This window comes from Tympanuchus pallidicinctus, unplaced genomic scaffold, assembly GCF_026119805.1.
Source record: "Tympanuchus pallidicinctus isolate F22 unplaced genomic scaffold, pur_lepc_1.0 scaffold23, whole genome shotgun sequence".
NCBI lineage: Eukaryota > Metazoa > Chordata > Aves > Galliformes > Phasianidae > Tympanuchus > Tympanuchus pallidicinctus.
In genome coordinates, this window is record NW_026294740.1 from 8,165,008 (window position 1) to 8,185,126 (window position 20,119).

General features: G+C 39.5%; 1 protein-coding gene across 14 annotated transcripts in view; it reads right to left on the reverse strand.

The window, feature by feature from the left end:
• Nucleotides 1-20,119, reverse strand: part of ZNF207 (zinc finger protein 207) — a 22,573-nt gene continuing 2,454 nt past the window's right edge. For 3 of the 14 annotated variants that reach the window (XR_008208009.1, XR_008208008.1, XR_008208006.1), the window contains 11 exons: nt 19,121-19,291; nt 18,334-18,409; nt 17,778-17,825; nt 16,463-16,533; nt 15,034-15,194; nt 14,199-14,291; nt 12,784-13,023; nt 11,939-12,101; nt 11,587-11,770; nt 11,252-11,331; nt 756-7,151 (listed from right to left, as the gene is read on the reverse strand). Coding sequence is in view for 2 of the 14 variants with exons in the window: in XM_052688389.1 (XP_052544349.1) it covers nt 11,610-11,770; nt 11,939-12,101; nt 12,784-13,023; nt 14,199-14,291; nt 15,034-15,194; nt 16,463-16,533; nt 17,778-17,825; nt 18,334-18,409; nt 19,121-19,291 (1,184 nt within the window). In the remaining 12 variants the exon portion in view is untranslated. Of the gene's footprint in view, nt 611-755; nt 7,152-10,986; nt 11,771-11,938; nt 12,102-12,783; nt 13,024-14,198; nt 14,292-15,033; nt 15,195-16,462; nt 16,534-17,777; nt 17,826-18,333; nt 18,410-19,120; nt 19,292-20,119 lie in introns of those variants that run through there. The other 11 variants (XR_008208011.1, XR_008208007.1, XR_008208012.1 and 8 more) reach the window with 11 other exon arrangements.

Below are 20,119 nucleotides of genomic sequence, written 5' to 3' on the forward strand. Positions count from 1 at the left end.
CTCAGGGTGGCCCTGCTTTATTTACAAAACAGGAGTCATGGGGCAGATTAAATACAGGCTCATCCTTTACATGGTCACGGTCAAATACCCCAACAATCTGAGTACTGAATCAAATTTGGGAGAGCTTTAACAAGCCCGGTGACAAAGCTCCTGTCTAGGCCCCCCTGTAGGCCATCAGAGCACACCTTCTGAATGTCTCAGACACTGCTGAAACGGCCTGAGGACAAACACTGCATCATGTCACACAGTACTGAAAATCCAGGGTTTAATATTTCAGTATCTCTCAAGAAATTAACCTGTGAGTCCAATGAGTACAATTAAATGAGACCAACCTGCCTAGCAGTTATCCATGCAGGAGAGCTGCAAGGACAAACATCCTCATTTCTCCAGTGCTTTGCTGTTCAGAACAGACAGACCACTTACTGTCCCCTCCACTAGGTTTCATGAAAATGCTACTAGATACTTTCCCCCCAACATTCCCCTCCCTCTCCAACATAATCTAATTTCTCTGTACAATCAGTTCAGAAAAAGGACAGTGGATTAACACCAAAAGTTAAATATTAAAAAAGATTCACTTACTTCTCGTCTCCAGGTACAGACTGCTAAGTTCCTGAATGGTTTACAGACACAGAACGAGTAAAAAGTTATGGTTTAAATAACATGAGGGAAAGTGGGTTTCATAAACACTGTGAAACAGCTAACATTTCTTGCATTAATTTAAATAGGTCTCAAGATGAGAAAAAAATACACAGAAGCAGCGTTTTACTTGTATTTAATCAGAGACTGTTACAAAGCAGTTTGTATACATACATACGTATGCGCAGTTATCTATGCCTGAAATACAGTTCACAGAAGGTTCCCAAGGGATGCCAATGATGTTTGCTCCATATTTTCTTTGAATCTTCTTTGTAAACTGAATGCTATAAAAATTAAGCTACAATTATTGGTGCTTGCATGCACTAAAGCAATGCACATACTTACCAATCCTTCTGAAATCAAATTCAACATCAATATTTTGCCCTTGATCAAAGATCACTGATCCCATCCCCTTCATACCACTTACACAAGAGCTGCATCGAGTTACAAGAACATTCCTGACATACTGGCATCTGTAGCTGGGCTACTGCAGAGAGGGACACATTTCAACAATGTGCTTCACCTGAGGAAGGTAAACAGGAGTCTGAGTTTGCTGTACAGTAACTAAAGTCTCCAAATGGGCAACCTGAAGTCATTAAGCAGAAGCCTGAATCAAAGTGTGAACTGGCTCCCTGTTCCCCACTTACTCCTTCAGAACTGCATCAGACTGGAGAACTGCTGTAACTGCATCAGAAGGTGAGCTACGTCTTAAGACTGCCCACTTGAATATGAAAGCTCAGATTCCTCCTGTTTTGTCCCATCTCAAAAGAAAATAAACTTAATTCTACCCAAAAATACTCCAACTGCCATGAAGTTTCACAGAAAGATAACATCCTACTGCTAGTTCACACTAGGATCTATCCCAAAGAAATACAGTTTGCTGATGAAACAGTAAAGAACCTCATTAATTGCCAAGCTGGGGTACAAGTAGTGCAGGTCAGCATTCACCCATGGGCAGAACTGAGTTTTCAAATAGTAATCCAGCAGCCAAAAGCAATCCGTTACTTATTCTTACAATAATTATTACAGTGCTCAGTAAATGAGGATCAACTACACAAGGCAGAAGGAAGAGGTCTGTTAAGATAACAGCCTCACAGCGAGGAATTCCTATTAAACATGCCATGAAGTTGTAGGAGGCAGAGGCAAAGATAAGCTACAAAATTTATCACACAACTCTTGTTCTCCTCTAGGGAGAAACACCCAAGCAAAATTATTAAAGTTTACACATCACTACTTTTGCAAAGCAATTCAGTGTGAATGCCTGAAAACCAACACAGAGAAGATGCTGGGAGATGGGCTGTGTCCAACTATTACAAGCACTGGGAATCCCCTTGAAACCTCACCTTTCTTTGATAAGATCTGCAACATTACATACAAGTTCAAAACCCCCAAACAAGCAATACTGCTGAAGCATCACTTCACTCTTAACCAGTGAAAAGCATTACGTGAGCCAGTGAAACGTCTGTCTGGGTTCTGCACTGCTACATGCTTGTGTAATTATCCACCAATGGTTTCCAAGAGCCCCTCAAAATCACTGTGTGACAATTCACTTAGCAAGTGTAAGTTAAGGCACAGAGTTTCACAGCTTATCCAGCAGTGAACCTATCCTATGTGCCACAGCACAGAAGATTTTCATCTCCCACACTGATGTGTGGAGATGAAGCATATGAGGCTTAACTAGAAGTGGGCCATAAGTCAGAGAACAAGCAGCTCCTGGCATACCAGCTATACAGAGCAAAATTCTATTGGTAGCAACAATAATAACAACTAAAGAAAGGTTACAGTACAGCTACAAATGCTTACAAACTGAACTGCTTATTCCCCAGCACAAGTATCCTGTAATTGGCTCACTGATAAAACTGCCTTCTGCAATAGGCAATGAATGGAGAACTGGCTGACTTTAAAACACCAAAGGCAGCCTGGCTTGCACATAGTACCTAATCCACAAGCACAGTTAAAATCATTAGAGACCTTCAAAAGATTATCTAGGTATTCACTCACTACTGAGCACAGCAGTAGGTAACAAAGATACAGTGACATTTCAGAGATCAAAATTCCCTTTGTATTTAAAAGGTATCATTTGAACATATTATTTCAAATAGGAACATCAGGTACTTACAGATTAAACTAACCTGTACTGGCAGTGCTGTAGGATATTTCTTCTCTACCAGTAAGTAGCAAATGCTGAAATTCTGCTGCTAGTTGACAAAAACACAAATTGTATTAAACCAAGGAGTTCAACCTGTAATTTAGTTTTTCAATTAAAAAAGCTGCCAAACTTCAATTACTACAATTTGTCACTTATGAAAAGCATATGAAGCGAAGGCAACTACAAAATCACTTTCAATTTGCCTTTACGTTTCTGTTATTTTGATAACAAGCCAGAAGTTTAACAAGGTAACCCCACTGCCTAACACAAATAGAAAGGAAATCACAATACTTACATTGCCAGGGTCCTTCATTAAATACTCTCATAAAGTGTTTTCTTATTCTAGACTTTACAAATGAAAGAGCAAAATGTATTTTCTTCCACTAGAAGCTAAAGAAGTCAGTGCCTGCTTGTATCACACACTTCTACAACACAATGGGGGGACAAAGAGAAAGAAGCTTTGCATGACATCTTTATTTCACAGCATTATATACTTCCCTAAGCTGGGACACTGAAACAGTTTCCATAGTTGTATGGCATAGTTTTTGGGTAATTCTAAGTTGCTACCATCCAAAACCATTTATAGATACCAATTACTTAAGGCAGCAGAAGTTGAAATTCAACACCTACCCTCTTTGAAAAGAACCTGGGAACATGGCTAAGATGTAGGGAAGATTTAAGATAAAATTTGAGACATGAGAAACCTGGATCTGCTGCAACGTAGTTACCTAACACACTGTAATGCCAACATGTGGATCATCTGCTTGTGGTTAACATGCTGCTTGCACTCAATCTCTACTGTTTTCTCAGAATGTTTCAGCTTCTCTGAGAAACACGAGCATTAAGGTATGCTCAGGACTTATCTGCAGAGAAGCTCAGTTCATCGTTATGAAGCGGCAGTGCTGCTGCCTGGTACTACTGCAGGTGAGCCTAAAGCAATAGAACAAGTCAGCATAAACTTGTTCAGAAGGGACAAGGTGTGTTATTACTCACAACAGAGGTCCGGTGCACAAATGTAAGTCCTCACCGACAGCCAGCACAGACTCATCAGGACGCTGAGAGCAAAGGAGTGAAGGAACCAGCCAGGAGCACACAGCTCAGGACGGGATGCTGCTGGCTGCAGAGGCGGCACGCCGAGGCGCCTGGCTCCCTCACACCTCCCAAGACCTTCCACGGAGCAAAAGAGCATTCACTATACAACAGAATCTCTGAATTCTGTACTAGAATTGTATTTTCTTCCAGTAGAGCCTGAATAAAAATCTGCATTCTCTGATAATCAAAAGATTGCATAAAGCTGCTGTTTAAAGGAGAATACAAGAAAATTATCAGAAAGTTTTTTCCAGAACTTCCCAAACAAATCAGCTCCATACATAACACTTCAGCCACTCAATGAACACTCACTCCATCCCCTGCAGGGCTGCCTCTGAGACTTCTCACTCCCAAACTCCTGTTTACCTCACTTAGTTCTGACTGAAAATCGCAGCAGTCGCTATCACTGCATTTCTGAAGCAACTGCCAGCATTTCACTGGTAATGCTGCCTTGACTGCAGGTACATATGTACTTTTAAAAGGTAAGCTTTTAAAAGGAGATGGCCTGCCCTCACAGTACTACGGGTCATAGCAGTTATCAGGCATGGCACAGAATACTTCTAAAGCCAGTCAAAACTCCTGCTGTGCTACGTACTTTTCTACGTCTCTCCTTCATTCCTCAGCACCAGTGGGTTAAAATTCATTCAGTTTAGCAGAATTTCAGGCATTCCTAATGTTTAAGAAGAGTCACATAGCACTCCACAGTCTTAAAAACCAAGCTCTCCAAAACCTGCCTCCACTACTGCCTATGAAAGTCAACTCACTAAAATATGACAGTCATTAGAAATGAAATTCCACAGAGCATTATACAGCTTTATGACACTGCTGCAATACTGACAGCACGCACTGGAGTGCCAGTAAAAATGCTGCCAACCTTCCAAATCAATAAATTCCATTTACAGTCTAAGTTTCTTTTGGTACTACCCTCCTTAGATCCACAAGGCATGAAGGAGGTCACCAACAAAGATGCACCAAAAGAACAAGATGTGAACCCTTTGCCATCTATGGGAACTTTTCAGGTTGTTTTAAAGAGACGACAGGGCAGCTATTCTAAAGGCTGAGCAGATACTTGCACCTTGTCAGCATGCCATCCTTTGGACTAGAAAGACAGCAGTACTCTGCACACATACCTTTTAGGACGAGGCACAAAGCAAACGGAAAATGCACATCATTAGTTGCTGTAAATTTAAGCACAAACATTAGTCTGTGGTAACAGGTCAGAGTAACACGGATATAGCCTGCTAAAAACACCAACACCCAAACAGGGAACAGGTTGGTCCTGTCCAATCCATGGAGACTTACAGAAAAGGACAGCGATGTAAAGGGTAGAAGCAAAGAATGTTTGAACAACAGGAAAAACCTAGAGCAAAAAGCCTCAGTTCATAAGGTATTGTCACGGAATAGCAGTACATGGAATTATCCTGGAGTCAAATGCATCTTTCAGAAGCAGTGTGAAATTCATCTTCTTGAAATTTTCCAAAAGCTTTAAGAAAAAAAAAAAAAAAAATCCATAGCATTGTGATGCTATGAAGTGCCACGTGGTGTGTGAAATCATGCAAAAAATACAAAGAAATGGCTCATCTGCCCTGAAGTACCAGTACACACAGCTAGATCAACAAGGGAGACAGGAACTGCATCCCTGGCACATACTTTCCATGAACATGTAAACCTACTTAGCTCCAATAAAAACGGAAGTTTGAATGTTCAGCTCTCACCAGAATATCAATGTACTGAGGTAGCCCAAGTGGATTTAAGTAGGGCACTTCATTTACAGACAATGAAGCACTTGTGTGAACTTCAGCTACATGTTTGTGACACAAGCTAAATACAAGTAGCTGCTTAAAAACTACCCCATGCTGCATCATTCTTACATGAAAACTGATGACAAAATTCAACACAATCCATCCAAAATTTGTTTTTTTTTTTTTCCCCATCTGGAGTCTTTCAGAGATTCAGCTACTTAAAGAAGTACAAGTCATGCTGAACACTTAGTTAAATGGCTTCTTTAGATACCCTGGGGAAATAAGAACTAAGCCAAATGCTCCTAGAGACTGAATAAGTGAAATAATGACCAGTTGTGCTGGTGTATCTTAAAGCACTAAGTGTAGCACCACAGTAAGGAAATCAGCAATTACTCTGAAACAGTAAGCAGAGGACACGGCAACTTCCAGTCAGAGACTACTTGGGCCCCCCATGAGAAATCCACTCCTTATCCTTCAATGCCACTTACTGAAAATCTCCAAGTGCGTCATTACTGATCCCACTCCTGGAGAAATGAAATATAGATTGTGCTCCACAAGAACATTAACAACTTCCTTGGACAAAACTTGCTCTTCTGAAGCTCTCTTTAAGCCACCTCAAGCATTCAAAATCAGCGTACTCCAAGTGAGCAGCACCAGTTTTTCTTCACAAAGGATGGAAGTTTTTGCCAGCTATTCTGCAAAAGTAGTAAATTCAGATAGCCATAACCTTCAGCAAATTTTGGATATGCAACAAGCCCACGTGGTTTCAAGAAAGTAAGATGATTTTTTTCCCAGTACACTGATGCAACAAATTACTGTGAAGTTCAGTGTATTTAAGTGATCAATGAAAAGGTTTTCCTGAAAGTGACAAGCTGAAAGAACTTCAGCTTTCTTTTCTCATTCTTCCATCGACTGGAATCTCTAGTTCTTTACAGGGCACTACACCAACATTTGCTGTGGGGCAGCTTACAAATACAGCAGTCAACGTCCTCCTCCATAGCAACTGTAATTTAGGCTGCAAGTCTGTGTGACAAGGGATGTCACTTCTTAGTTAAAGCCTAAGTATTTCAAGCACTTTGTTAAATACATCTTCCCAGAAGAAAAATTAGTAATTAATCTGTAGTTTTTGAACCAGCAGCATGTATAAAAAGTCACATTGTCAAAAGCAGAACAAATACAGCACAAATAAAACACAGGGGAAGGGGGCAGGGGTACAGTGTGGCTGAAGGACTCCCTGACCATAAGTGAAACAGTACCCAAACCTCTCAAAACACGTTCCCTCCCCGAGACTCTTAAAAAAACAGTGATAATAAAAAGATTAATATTAATATAGAGCCCATCTACCAAAAGAGAATTAAAAACCTAAATTAAAATAAAAGTAGGGGCCTTCACCAAACTTGCTGCAAGTTTGGGGACATAAATATCCAACAGCCATAAAGCTGTGAAAGCCCCCAGAACGAATAAAATAAATCCCACTTGCCTCAGACTGAACAGGGCAACACTGAGACTCTGCCTCAGCCTGTCCTATGGCAGGGCTATAGGAAGAAGAAAAATTGGAGTTTTAGAAAAAACATGACCCAATTAAGTGAAAGACATGCATTCAAAGTTAACAAAATTCCAGTGATCAAGCAAACCAAAGGAAATGACTGCTACATCACCTATTTCGGCAGGCCCACGCAACTGTTTGTAGCTATTTCTCACCTGGACACTTTGTTTTGTTTTGTAACTTGATCAGTGGAACAAAGCCAATTGTTTTGGGGCAATTCTCCCCTAACTGACAGTACTTAGTGCTCCAGTTCACCAAAAGAAGAGGGAAAGATTCCATCAGCCACTGAATGTGTTCACACTCACCTTAATTTTTATGTAGAAGCTAGACCAGTACAATTATTAAGACATTTACTATTATTTTTAAATAGTATTAATTTTTAAATTGCAGCCCCAGCTCACAGACCGGATATCAGTCTCAGCTTAACTGAAGAGCCAGAATGCCCTTCTTGCTGTTTAGAAAACTGAGTATTTAATTTTCCATCTCGTATTCCGAATGCTTTGATTCTGCAAAGTAACTCCAGGTTACAGATTCAATTTTAGCCAAGCTTTAAGAGAGCAAGTGACATAGCTGTATTTAGCTATCACTCAGTAAGTCCATATGGAAAACAACAGCAGAAACCATAGAAGGCAGATGCAGCTGAATGTCTTTCTAGAAGCTTGCTTTTGTTCTCTTATGCATGCACAGAGCAAGGAACAGTAATCCACTGAAATTATTACATATACATCCCAGCCTCAAATGTATTATCAGCACCTAAAAATCTCATCTCTAGAAGGAAAAAAAAAACAAACTCCAAGCATTTTACAAAATAAAGACTTTCTGGTCCGTATACACAAGATCAATTTTCAGGAATTTATTTAAAGCAGACTGTCAAAGTAGAAAGGTATCCTAAGGACAGAAGAAAACAATCCCAGCAAGCCTTCTGATGAACTAGTCTGAACTCCTCTGAGATTTCCTCATGTCAGTATCAGACATCCAGCTCTAAAATTCAGCAAATGTAACAAGATAAGCCTCTCTCTCATAATGGTATTGAGAGACCATATATAGACTGTTCAGAACTTCAAGATATTCCTACCTTGCTTTAACATCTTTTACATCTTTTCCCCACTTTGGTCAGAGCTTTCTCCTTTTTTTTTTCCCCTCTAATTCAACACTGGCACAGCGTTCAAATTTAACTGAAGATTTTGACCCAACTGCAACATCTCGTTTTGCTATGAGAGCTGCGACAAGTTCAGACAACAAGGAAAAAACAAAGCTTCTGCCTATAATTCTGTCATTACGGTTCCATAACACAAGATATGTAGTCCTGAACACTGCTGCAATCTCCTTTTAGGGAAAGATGAACTAAAGCAAAAAAACTGCATGCTTGCACTCTATCAGCAATTTTGCATGCACAGCTTCGTTGTAACTTTGTACTGTAGAGTTTTTAAACAAGCAATTATTCAAAGTTGTTTTACCCTTTTTGGGAAGGGCACCATAAATCCAACTCTCTGAACGTTAAGAAGCAGTATCCAAAGAAATGAAGGCAGGGACCAACAGACAACAAACGCACAGAAGTACCTGCCTGTTTTCAAAGAGTACACGAGAGACATAACAGTAACTGCAGACAGCTACATTGCAGCTCTTACAGCACAGAAAGGACAGGAGCAAAGGGAGTATCCAAGGGAAGATCACAAAGAAAAAAACTTTCAACTGCTTGTTGCATATTATTAGGGTACAACATGAGTAACACGTGGCAGAGCTTAGCTGAGGGTTTGTAACAGCATTACTACTGAGGAAAACTCCATTTTAAGATGTGTCCACACTCTAAGCCTAGGTACTATTAGCTACTGAATGATTCTATTACTGGAAAAATCACACATTTATTATTTGATGGGGGGAACTCCTGGTGAAGACAACTTGCAGAATAAGCTACGTTCACAGTACATGCAGTACTCTTCTCAACTACACCCCCAGGAAAAGTAGGAATCTGAAAATAACATACCAAAGGGTTACAGAAAGCCACCAGAGGGAGAAGGCATTTACTTTACTAGGGGCAGGAAGGCTAAGCATTCTTACAACAGCAATACAACCTTCAGAAAAAGCAAGAATTTGCAAAGTTCTAAAAGCAGAAGTTAAGATCAATGTATAATGTAAGAATTCTATGTGTATCATTACAACAAGGGATAAATAAAACACATTAAAGATCTCTCTAGTGCTTTGCTCCAGATATCCCTATTAGATAAACAGAAGAAAACCAAGTAGTAAACTAAGGTAAACCAGAATATAAAAGTACTGTGTAAGCGTAAGTTCTGTTAGACTTATGCATAAAGCAAGATGAAAAGCTAACAGAAGATCAGACATCAAGGCCCACTCAGCACATCTGCAAGCCAAATGCTGCACATCTGACAGGTGAGCGGCAGGCAGCAGTGATCAGAGAGAACTGCTTCTCAACAGAGGCTTGGAGTTATGGGCTGAAAACAACACTTCAGGAAAAGCACGACAATTCTTCATGGTTCTACAAAGGCTGTTAGCTGGCATCAGTACTGGATGTGTCAGTGCCTTTATGACGTGTTGTGACACAAAAAATTTGATGCTGAGACTATGTAGTATTCTAACCACACTGCACTTCCAAATGACTGCAGGAAGCACTCATTAAAGCCACGTGGAGTACTTAAGTTTAGATAAAAACCCCTCAGGTCCTTCAAGTAAAAGAGCCACAATGCTCAGGATTGAGTGGGAAAAAAATATTCATCAATAACAGAAACACTGTGGAACTTACACTGACACAAAAATGCTGACATTCCTTCTAGCACACCCTAACAGAGACAATCCCACAAATTAAATTGCACGGATAAGGCTTGAGGCTGGAACATGTATTTAAAGTTGACCTGCAAACGGAAAATTCACCTCCCTACTTGCTGTGAAGAGACCAGGAACGCTCTTCTCACTTCTCTTCCCTCCAGAACATGGCCCTCTGCCTTCTCCTTCTCATCAGAAACACAAAATGCTAACACAGTCATGTCAAACATGCAGAGAACTACAATCTGGGTGGCCTTCTATAACTTTACTTATAAACAGATAAATAATCTTTATGGATAAGACTTCTCTTTTATAACTGTAAGTAGGACCACCGATGAGGAGGTCACTTCCATTAATCACCTCAGGAAACTTGCATTGTATCACATCAGAGTACAAAATGGACAGTTCATCCCAAGGAATGATGAAATTTCAAGTTCTGAGTATTGTGGAAGTGGAAATACAGCACACAACATTGTTCTAGGCCCCTCTGTCTCCTTCACACACCCTGGGATGAAGTTCTTTTTTCTCTTTTGCAGGTCAACTTCAATACAAAAACTGGAAGTCACTCACCCATGTGACATGCACCTAAGCTTCTAGAAATCTCCACCTAAATAAAAGGCTCTTGAAATGGGTATCCTTTTGAACATTAAAAAGCATCAGATGAAGAATGACCTAACAGGACAAGTCTGGCACTAGGATGCACCTTGCAGCAACTGCTTTTACATCCTGCAAGTAAACGCCAGGCTAGAAATCATTTAAAATTTGCTGAGGACAAGAAAGCACGGCTAACGAGACATATGCCATTGGGAGAAATCACAACCAAGATCTAAGATGTGCCTCCTGCACTCTCATTTTTCAATAGTCAGTTAATAAGTGTACAGGTCTTGCCTACTCAGACGTGCACCTAAACAACTTTTGTAACAACAAATTCAGCTTCATGAAAACAGCACCAGTGTGTTCAGTACACCAACAGCTACCATGGCATGCATCTGTACAAACCTTTCAGGCAGTTGTCCGCAGCTGGTCATGAATAAAAAGGCATATAAATTTTTATCTTCTTTTATTACAATGAAGTTTATAACAGTACAGAAAAGTCACACGACCTTAGTGGGTCAGTTTACTTGAACCCTGAAACAGGAGGAATTCTAAATACATTAAATATCGTTACATGTTCAGACTTAAATGTACAAGTAGTTGGGAACAGTTACAGCCCTCACCAAACTATGTTGGGGACACGAAGTCCAACAGCACCTGAAGTGCTGTGAAGGCATCATTTCACAAATAGCAACATAATGTTACAGAACTTGCCTTTAAGGTGGTATGTTCATGTAATTCCAGCGCCTTCACAATTTAACGAACCATATTTACTATACTTCACTTCTAAAAACCTAGATGAAACATGAAAAAGAAGCCATACAGTATAAATTGCAACATCAGGAAAAGTTCCTGTTAATATTCCAAATAAATTTTCCCATGTAAAATAAGAATGTCCAATAGTTCCTAGTTGCCTTGCATGTGGGGAAGATACTATTTTTTTTTTTTTTTTTTTTTTTTTTTTTTTTTTTAAGTCACAATGAAGCTTTAATTGACGGAAGCTTGGCTATATTAACAGCACAAGATGAGAAAAGGTTTAATCTCCAAACCTATTAGAGCGTGTGTAGTAGCATCAGTAGCGGCCACCTTGCGACATGACAGGAGGTCTCATTCCCATTGGAGGTCGAGGAGGTCCACTTTGGTACGGGGGCACCATCGGAGGTCCCTGACCATAAGGAGGCATTGCTCCAGGAAGGTAGCCTGGCATGCCCTGGTGATGAGCACCATACTGACCTACAAACAAAACATTTAAGATGCAAAGTATTCTTTTTTTTTTTTTTTTTTAAATGGGCACAGCTGCATTTGTGAAAAGCTGTTTTTCACAGCACCTGACATTTCAAAATTAAAAAAGACAGCCAATAAATCTTTCAAAGAGAAGAAAATGCAGAGATGTCTAATTACCGTGTGGTGGCATTGGAGGCCTCATTCCTTGTTGCTGCGGAGGAATTCCAGGCTGTGGTGGCATCATACCTCCAATTGGTCCAACAGGTGGATTACCCAGGGAAGCTTGTCCCGGACGAGGAAGATTACGCTGATACTTGGGCAACTGAGCCCTTCTCTCTTCCTAAAATGAGGACAGACAAGCATAACACACTCTAAGACTAAAACTCTGCAAAAAAAAAAAGTGAATAAATGTAATAAAGTAGATTAAAGGCACTGAATTATCATCATTTTAGAAATTTAAGATTGCTACTAGTGAACATTCCATGGTAACATTTGGATTTTTTCTCCCTTCCCTCAAAGTTACTGCACTAACACTGATCACTCAAGTATATAACACAAGTTCTCTGAAGACTGTCCTTTCCTCACAACATGAGACAAAAGCAAATCTGGAGATACATGAACTGAATTGAAGGTTTGCTTGTTTTACCCACAGTCTCGATTCCTGACTGCTGTAATAGCATCAAGATAACTTCAAAACGTTAAGCCTTTTGTTTGACACTCACCAGCTGTACTTAGCTAAATTCAAGCTTAAGCCACATGAAATGAAGTCCAAGTTACATTTTGGGTTAAGCAATTCCTTATCACCAGAAGTAAGACTTCTGACTGCAGGATCAATGCAATATACCAGTCACTACTTGTCAACCAAGGATGTTTCATCAAAGCATAATTCTTTTAATTCTGCACGTTTTGTTGTCTCACCTTTACTAAAAGCGTTGCACAGTGCACAGAGTATATTCTAATTAAGTCAACCATATCAGCATAAATAGCATTTTCAGCAAGATAATGAAAATATGTTGACTTACCAGTGATATATCCTCATCTGGATGGATCAACTTACTGGTTGCACTGGTTGTGGTAAGGGTAGCAGGCTTACTTGTTATAGATGTAGCTGGTTTAGCTGCAGTACTGTTTGTGGTGCTAGTGGTTGAGGTTGTAGACTGTGTGTAAGCAGGGAATGTAGGTTTGGGGGGCTCTGTTGTTGCTGCTGTAGAATTCAAAGGTTTGAAATCAGTACCAACCGGACCTTGAACAGCTGCTGCAGCCTGTGAAGCACAGAGATGGATCAATATTTATTTCCTAAAGCATAAGAAAACTTAAATTACATCTGTTAGACCTTTGAAACCTTCCAGTGAAATACATATTTAAAATAAGCTTGACAAAAGTAAAGTTCAGCCTTATCACATACTAAAGCAACTGAAAACAAGACAAAATAAAACCCAGTATATACATACATACAAACATACACACACAGGAAAGTCTAGAATTCGCAGGTCAAAAGCCACAACTAGAAAAAAGGAACAACAAAAAATCCTACCAAAGTTTTCACCTCAAGTACTGAGGTCGGTAAATGCCTAAATCCTTCCTAAATTACAGTTTTATTAACAGCTATAAGCATAAAAATCACAATTTTCTCAATAAACTAGCATACTTTAGCAACCATTAGTTTAGAGTACAGCTCAGAGTGTTAGCATTCATTAAAATTAGGTACTTAAAAATGTTGTTATTGAACATTAAGAAAACTACTGTGTCAGGTCTTTCGTTGTAAGCATTCTCTCTGAAAGTATTGCAGTGTTCTTTAAAGAACTACGTCTCTCTACAGATCTTCAGTATCATTTCTAAGTAAAGAATCAACTCAAAGCACACAAGGTCCACTAAGATCACAGCATCTACGCTTTCCTACGTTGCTCTTAATTGAAAATTTTAGAAGAAAAATCGGCTTTATCAGGCCGAAGATGCAACAATCCTCAAAACAAGCCTTAGTTACGAGAGAATGCTTTTGTTTCTGGTCACTGGATGCTTACAATACTTTGCTGAACTTTCTAATAAAAATAACTCCATTTTTGCACATAATGCATCTCACAAAATCCCCTACATTCTGACATACTGTATTAAACATCGAACTAAAAAGCCTTCACCATGCATCAAGCTAACCACTGCCACTAAAATGCATTTAACTGCTTTCATGCTTTTTTAACCCTTTAGAACCAGGACATAGCATTTCATACTTGCACGCTGTCTAAGAAAAATTGGGCACTTCAACATGCTTATTTCCACTAAGATGCAACTCACAGTTAAGGACTCTGCAATTTTACCAGCTAAACATAATCAGGAATGTAAGAAATGATCTGAAGATGTTTAGTCCACTTTAGATTTTACAGAACGGTCCAAAGGGTTAAGTTGCAAAGCAATTTGTTTTTAACTGTGACTTCCTGCGTACTTGTGCTGTGCTAGGAAACAGAGCGTTAGAAGACGCTGACAGACTTTCTGAATTGGAGGAAGCTGTACTTGAGCTTGTGACAGGTGTCCCCATCTGTAGCATAAAAGAAAGGAAACAGTGAAAAGTCTCCAAACAAATGGGTGGAAAGTATCCAGATGAAAGGGTTTCTTATGCTAAGGGCTGCGTTTTTGTAAATGAGTACCTTCCCTGTAGAAGTCCAAAATGCAAATAGGACACCATGAAGGTTAAATACTTAAGGACTTACACATAGCAAGAGAAACCAAAATACAGAGGTCACAAGCCATTCTGTCAATTCCCACTTCCCTTCCCAAAACATTTAAACAGCATTACTGCCTTAGTTAAATCATTCAGACAATGCTTAATCCAGTCTGAACAGAATGATAGAATTAATTAGGCCTTCTGCTGGCAAATAACCCCTTATTATGAGAACAAGAGAGACTAAGTCTTGTCAAGATTTACACTTAAGCAGTTTTAGGTTAAGTTCTAAGCAATCAGATTCCTACAGCTGACTGATGCCTCCCTTCACCCACCCAAAGAGCCCAAATAAAATGCAAACTAAAGGGATTAATGAAAGAACTGTTTTGCCTCCTACTTTCTTCCCCACTGCTTACAAGAACTTCTGTCTGGTTTCATGGCTGTTGCAAGACAAACAAAACAATCTTTTAAAATTCATTCAAACGCTACAGTGGATTAAACTTAATAATCAACACAAGCAAGAAGTGTAACCAGTCATTTCTTGTCTCCTAATAACAGAGGAAACTGACACACGGTAATTTGAAAACTATACCCATCGATTCCAGCCGAGACACCTTACCTGCCCTGCACTTGGGAAGAGTGGTTTAGTAACTGGAGGCTGCGGGGTGGGTGCTGATGCAGCAGGAGCTGGAGGTCTGTTAAGAATGCCCGGTGCTGTAGCAGGCTGTGCTTGTGTCATAGGAGGCATCCCAGGACGAGGACCAACAGGTGGTGGCATACCTACAAACCACAAAGAACCTGTAAGGTCTCAGGCTCAAGAACAGAAACATCCCGTTAGAGGATTCTGTTCCAAGTATTCCTTATGACAAAGCCTTCCTAGGGAGATACACTTTTCAGCCAACAGGTCTAGACTGCAGTCACCATACACAGCAACTAGATCAGAGCTCACAGGCTCATGTCAAGACTGTTAATTCTCCATGTCCCTCTCTAGATCATTCAAACAAAGCTTTACTACCTTAATTTACTGTTGGTCACCAACAAAGGTCCGTGCGTAGGCAGTTACCTTAAACACTTCAGAGCAATACTGAATCAAGTTGTACATTTCCATTACAGCTTCAATAAGAGAAGCTTACACTCCCAAATAAATCAACGCAATCAGCACAGCCTCTGCTTCCAGAACACTGTTTCTATGCTATCGTGACTGTAGCTAAGATTGTTACAAAATCTAAAAAAGGGAGCTGCTTGAATAGTATCAGTACTTTGAAACACTCTGCTGGGGACCTTCAGCACAACAGACGGTGACACAGGAATTAGCATTCCTCATTCCTTTGAATAAAAGGCCCTCAAGCTAGCATGCGAGTTAACTGAAAATAAGTTAAAATTTTTGTGTAGCCTATCATTGCAAAACATGTACTTTGTATGTGGGGGGGTCTAGGAGAGGTCCAGAGACAGAACTTAACAGCACACAAAGGTTCCATCACACACTGTGCAGCAGAACCAGCACGACTGTCCTACTGGCTCGTCTTCTCCAGTGAGAAAATTGGGCAAACCAGTGACTCAAGTCATCACTACCAGAACATAAGGCTGCTCAACAAGCTGAGAAGCTCAAGAAGTAGCTCTGTTCTAGCTACATAAGCAATCAGAAGTCAAGACACCTTTATCTGAGTGTCACCAAGACTGTTTCTCATTCTCCACAATAGTTTCCTATTTTTGTATTATATGCATTATATATATATTTACATTATAAAACAGACACTAGAATAAGTGAGTGGAGATGGACCAGGCAATAAAAAAGCCAGACGAACAATAATAGGAAGAATAAATTTGTATTCAATTTTTTTTTTACCTGCACAGCAGTATCAAACACCATGACTTATCTTAGTCAAAAGCCAGAAATAACCACTTCACCTCTGCACAAGAGTGGCTTCTGCAGCAACTGAACTGCAAAAAGCTGGCAGTGAACATCTGTACACTCTTTACATAAATCCTAAATCTCAGCGTAAGTAAACATCTCTCACCACAATATCTGTCTGACAGCTCTGACTTACCTGGTGGCATACCAGGCATAAGAGGTGGTATTCCTGGCCCAGGAGGCATCATTCCACCCATTGGCATCATCCTATTGAGTAAAGTGATCATTAGAACAAACACATGCAATAGACCACTAAAACAGTGGCACATTACCTGTATTAGATAAATAACACAGCAAATAATTTCAGGAAGCAATCAATAACCAGCTCACTGCAGCTATGTGTTTTTCAACAAAGAAATAAAAACATTTAAACTCCAAATACATCTCACTTGAATTTTCATTCCCCAAGCATTCACTTCCTCTGTTATCAGATTCCAGAACTAGTGTTCCTCGTGATATACACTTCAGAATATTTCCAGACACTTGAAGCTGGATTACAGGAAGCAGAACGAAGGAACATCTATTATCTTATTTTGGAAACTGAACAGTTTTGTAGCAGCCAATATGTGCCAAATCATCACTATGAAGCAATTTCTATTCTACATAGCAAAACCAAGAAACATTTACTGTTCCCGTTTCAAAATCAAAATGAATCATGAGGAGGTGAGTCTTCATTCTCCATAGCAGCTTGTAACCCAGCCACACTATCTTCTCAACCTGCCTACTAAGGGAACAACAGCGCAGAAGCACAGCTGGGAACACACTACTACCACTCCATTTCTGGATTAAAGTCTGGACAAGGCAGTCAGTCTTGCTATCTGTTTGGACAACTGTCAAACCTAGAAGGTGCTGCTGCTGCCACCAGAAATGTAACTGCCTGAAAAACTGCAGATAGCGAGTTGTTGGCAAATTGATTTGCTTCTTTTACTACACATTACGTTCATCTGCAATTAACAAAGACCTTAAGGAGAACTAAACACCAGCAAGTTTGATAAAATTCTGTTCAGTTTCCACCCAGAAAAGCTGCAATCATGAACATCCACAAAGATGTCTGATAAAGATGTTATTTCTACATTCGAAGACTGTTCAAAGAATACCAGTGTTTCAGAAGAGAACAGCTTTAAAAAACAAATCTCCTGCATTAAGTCCTACAGGTAAAGGACTAAGCACATGGAGCTGTTTGCACTCTGACACAAGGAAGGATATAAAACCCAAAGTTCCTATTTAATTAATATTCTGCAGGATGTGCTTCCTGCAACGTGTAGTTTTATAACAAGCAATTAGATAAAGAATAAAAGCTTCATGATACAACAAAACATAGCTAGACATTTTCCCCAAATGCTTCAGCAAAATTCAGATGTTTTCAAGTAAGACAACTTTCAATCTTATCAAATATACAACATAAAATGGCATAATGAATGTACCTATAATTACATTAATGAGATGCTTACATGTTTCCACCACAAAATGACTGCATGTATTTTCTTTGTTGATGTAATCTGTGAAAATTTATGACAAAATCAAAAATCTAACTGTGATTTTTCCAAACACATTATGATAGGGTACGGTGTAAATCCCAAACAAACATCAATACCAACAACTTACTCTTGCCCAAAACACAAGAATTTTATTCTCATATTTAAAGAACTTTAAACTATCCAGTATTTTTTCTGGATAGGTTGGATGACTGACAGCCAGATGGTACAAGATGTGCCATACACAAACAGAGCTTCACGTAAGGCTTTAAACCAACACAACACATTATAAAACCATTATGAAATTACTAAATAAGATCAAGAGAAAGGCAACATACTTTACACATAGATTCAGAGTTGGGCTGTATTTTTAATGTTGGTTTATAGCCATCCAGATTTTTGCTGTATCTTAACATTAAGGTTACAGAGTTCACAGGCTCCTGAACGTTATTTCCAATTAGCTTTACTCTTTCTGTGACAGCTTAAAACACAAAGCATGGAAACATCACTGTAAATCTTTCTAGCTACTCACCCAGGTGGCATTCCAGGCATAACGGGAGGCATTCCAGGCATCATAGGTGGGACACCTGCCATTAATGGTGGTATACCTTAAAAAAAGGAAAATAAATTTTAAGCACCAACAATGTATATTCATCACCAAATCTATTCAATGCAGGAAACTGTAAAATACTTGTTTTTGAAATAATGTCACTTACAAATTATGAGATATAAAAGGTAATCTATAAATCTGACTTTGATCCACTGCTCCCAAACTCTGCGAGACACCCATTGTAACCTTTCTTAGCAGAATCTCTAAAGAGCACGCCTCAACACTGCAGAAAACATCAGAAAGGGCAGTTTTCACTGTCACTAATTGAAGTGCTTTTTGCAAGTTTAGTTGCAATTAAAAAAATAATAAAAATAAAATAAAGTTGTATGTATTCTGTGCATAAACTCTCCATCCTCTGCTAGCACAAATCCAGGGTATCCCTTCAGCCTTCTATTTCTAAAACCTTGTTACAAAGTATCACAAAGTAGATCTATGTTTAAACTGCTGATCTGTCTTAGTATCACACTGACAGTTTTTCTACCCAGATGCAAACATTAGCTATTTTCATCTGCTTTACTGAGGAACACGTGCACCTCCTGCACCAGGGGCAGGAAGAACCTGAAGAACTGCTCACATGCACCTCACTAAACTATTTTCAGAGCACAAACCCACTGCATTGGAGAATACCAATTAGCAGATGATAATTCCAAGTAGAGATCTGTATTCCTACTCAGCCTTTCAATAACTGGTTCAAAAACAGCACCCTTACCAGGAGGCATCCCTGGAGCACCCGGCACAGGAGGCAAACCTGGTTGTGCCATTGGGGGAATGTACCCCTGCTGTGGCTGAACTTGTTGGGGCTGAAATGAAGTGGAAGCTGCAGATTCATCATCTTCGTATTCATCAGAATCATCCTGTTGCTTCTTCTTCTGGCTCTCTGCTGAATCATACAACGCACATGGTCAGAGGAAAGTAAACAATTTCTATGAAATTAATTTTTATCTGGAGTATTGTAGCTGGAATGACAATCATTTCGAGTCTTATCAGCATGTTCAAAAATTCACATGATTAGAGAAGAGAAACTGTGTGTCTACTATTATATGTACAGAAAATAAAGGGAAGTGACTCACACTATAGCAACTCTCAGTGTAACAGGGGTCTACCTTCACATAAGCCTCTGGCTGGAGAGAATAAGCCAGAACAACTCAAAGGCATAATTCCAGAACAAAGAAGATTTAAGTATTCCTACCCTGTCAGACTAACGTAATTCCTGGTCTATACGAAACAAACAAACAAAACCCTAAAATTCATCATCCCTGTAAGCTGAATGCTTTCTTTCTGAACAGGAAAAAAAAAAGAAGTATCATCACTTGTCTTTCTACGTGATAGGTCATGTCAAGGGTTGCAGTTAGGGCAGTGTAGTCAGCTCTTACTCTTAAGGAGGGAGACATGTATCACACAGGGCCAAAACACCACAAATCAATTTTCAAATCCAAAAACAGACGAGGGAAACTCCCCTACTCCTCAAAAAAGCACTCATCCCAAAACATCAATAACAGCTTTCTTCCCAAAGCCTACAAATAACGTCTTGAGAGGCAGGCAAAACACATCAGAACAATAAAATATCGACCTGTGATTTCAAGACAAAGCAATACTGCCTACTGTGTGCTGAAGACGCACTATTCAACGTGGACAGTGCACACAAAGAATACAGATCAAACAATTTAAGCAAAGCACCACGGAGATGACAGATAACCAGCTAGATCAC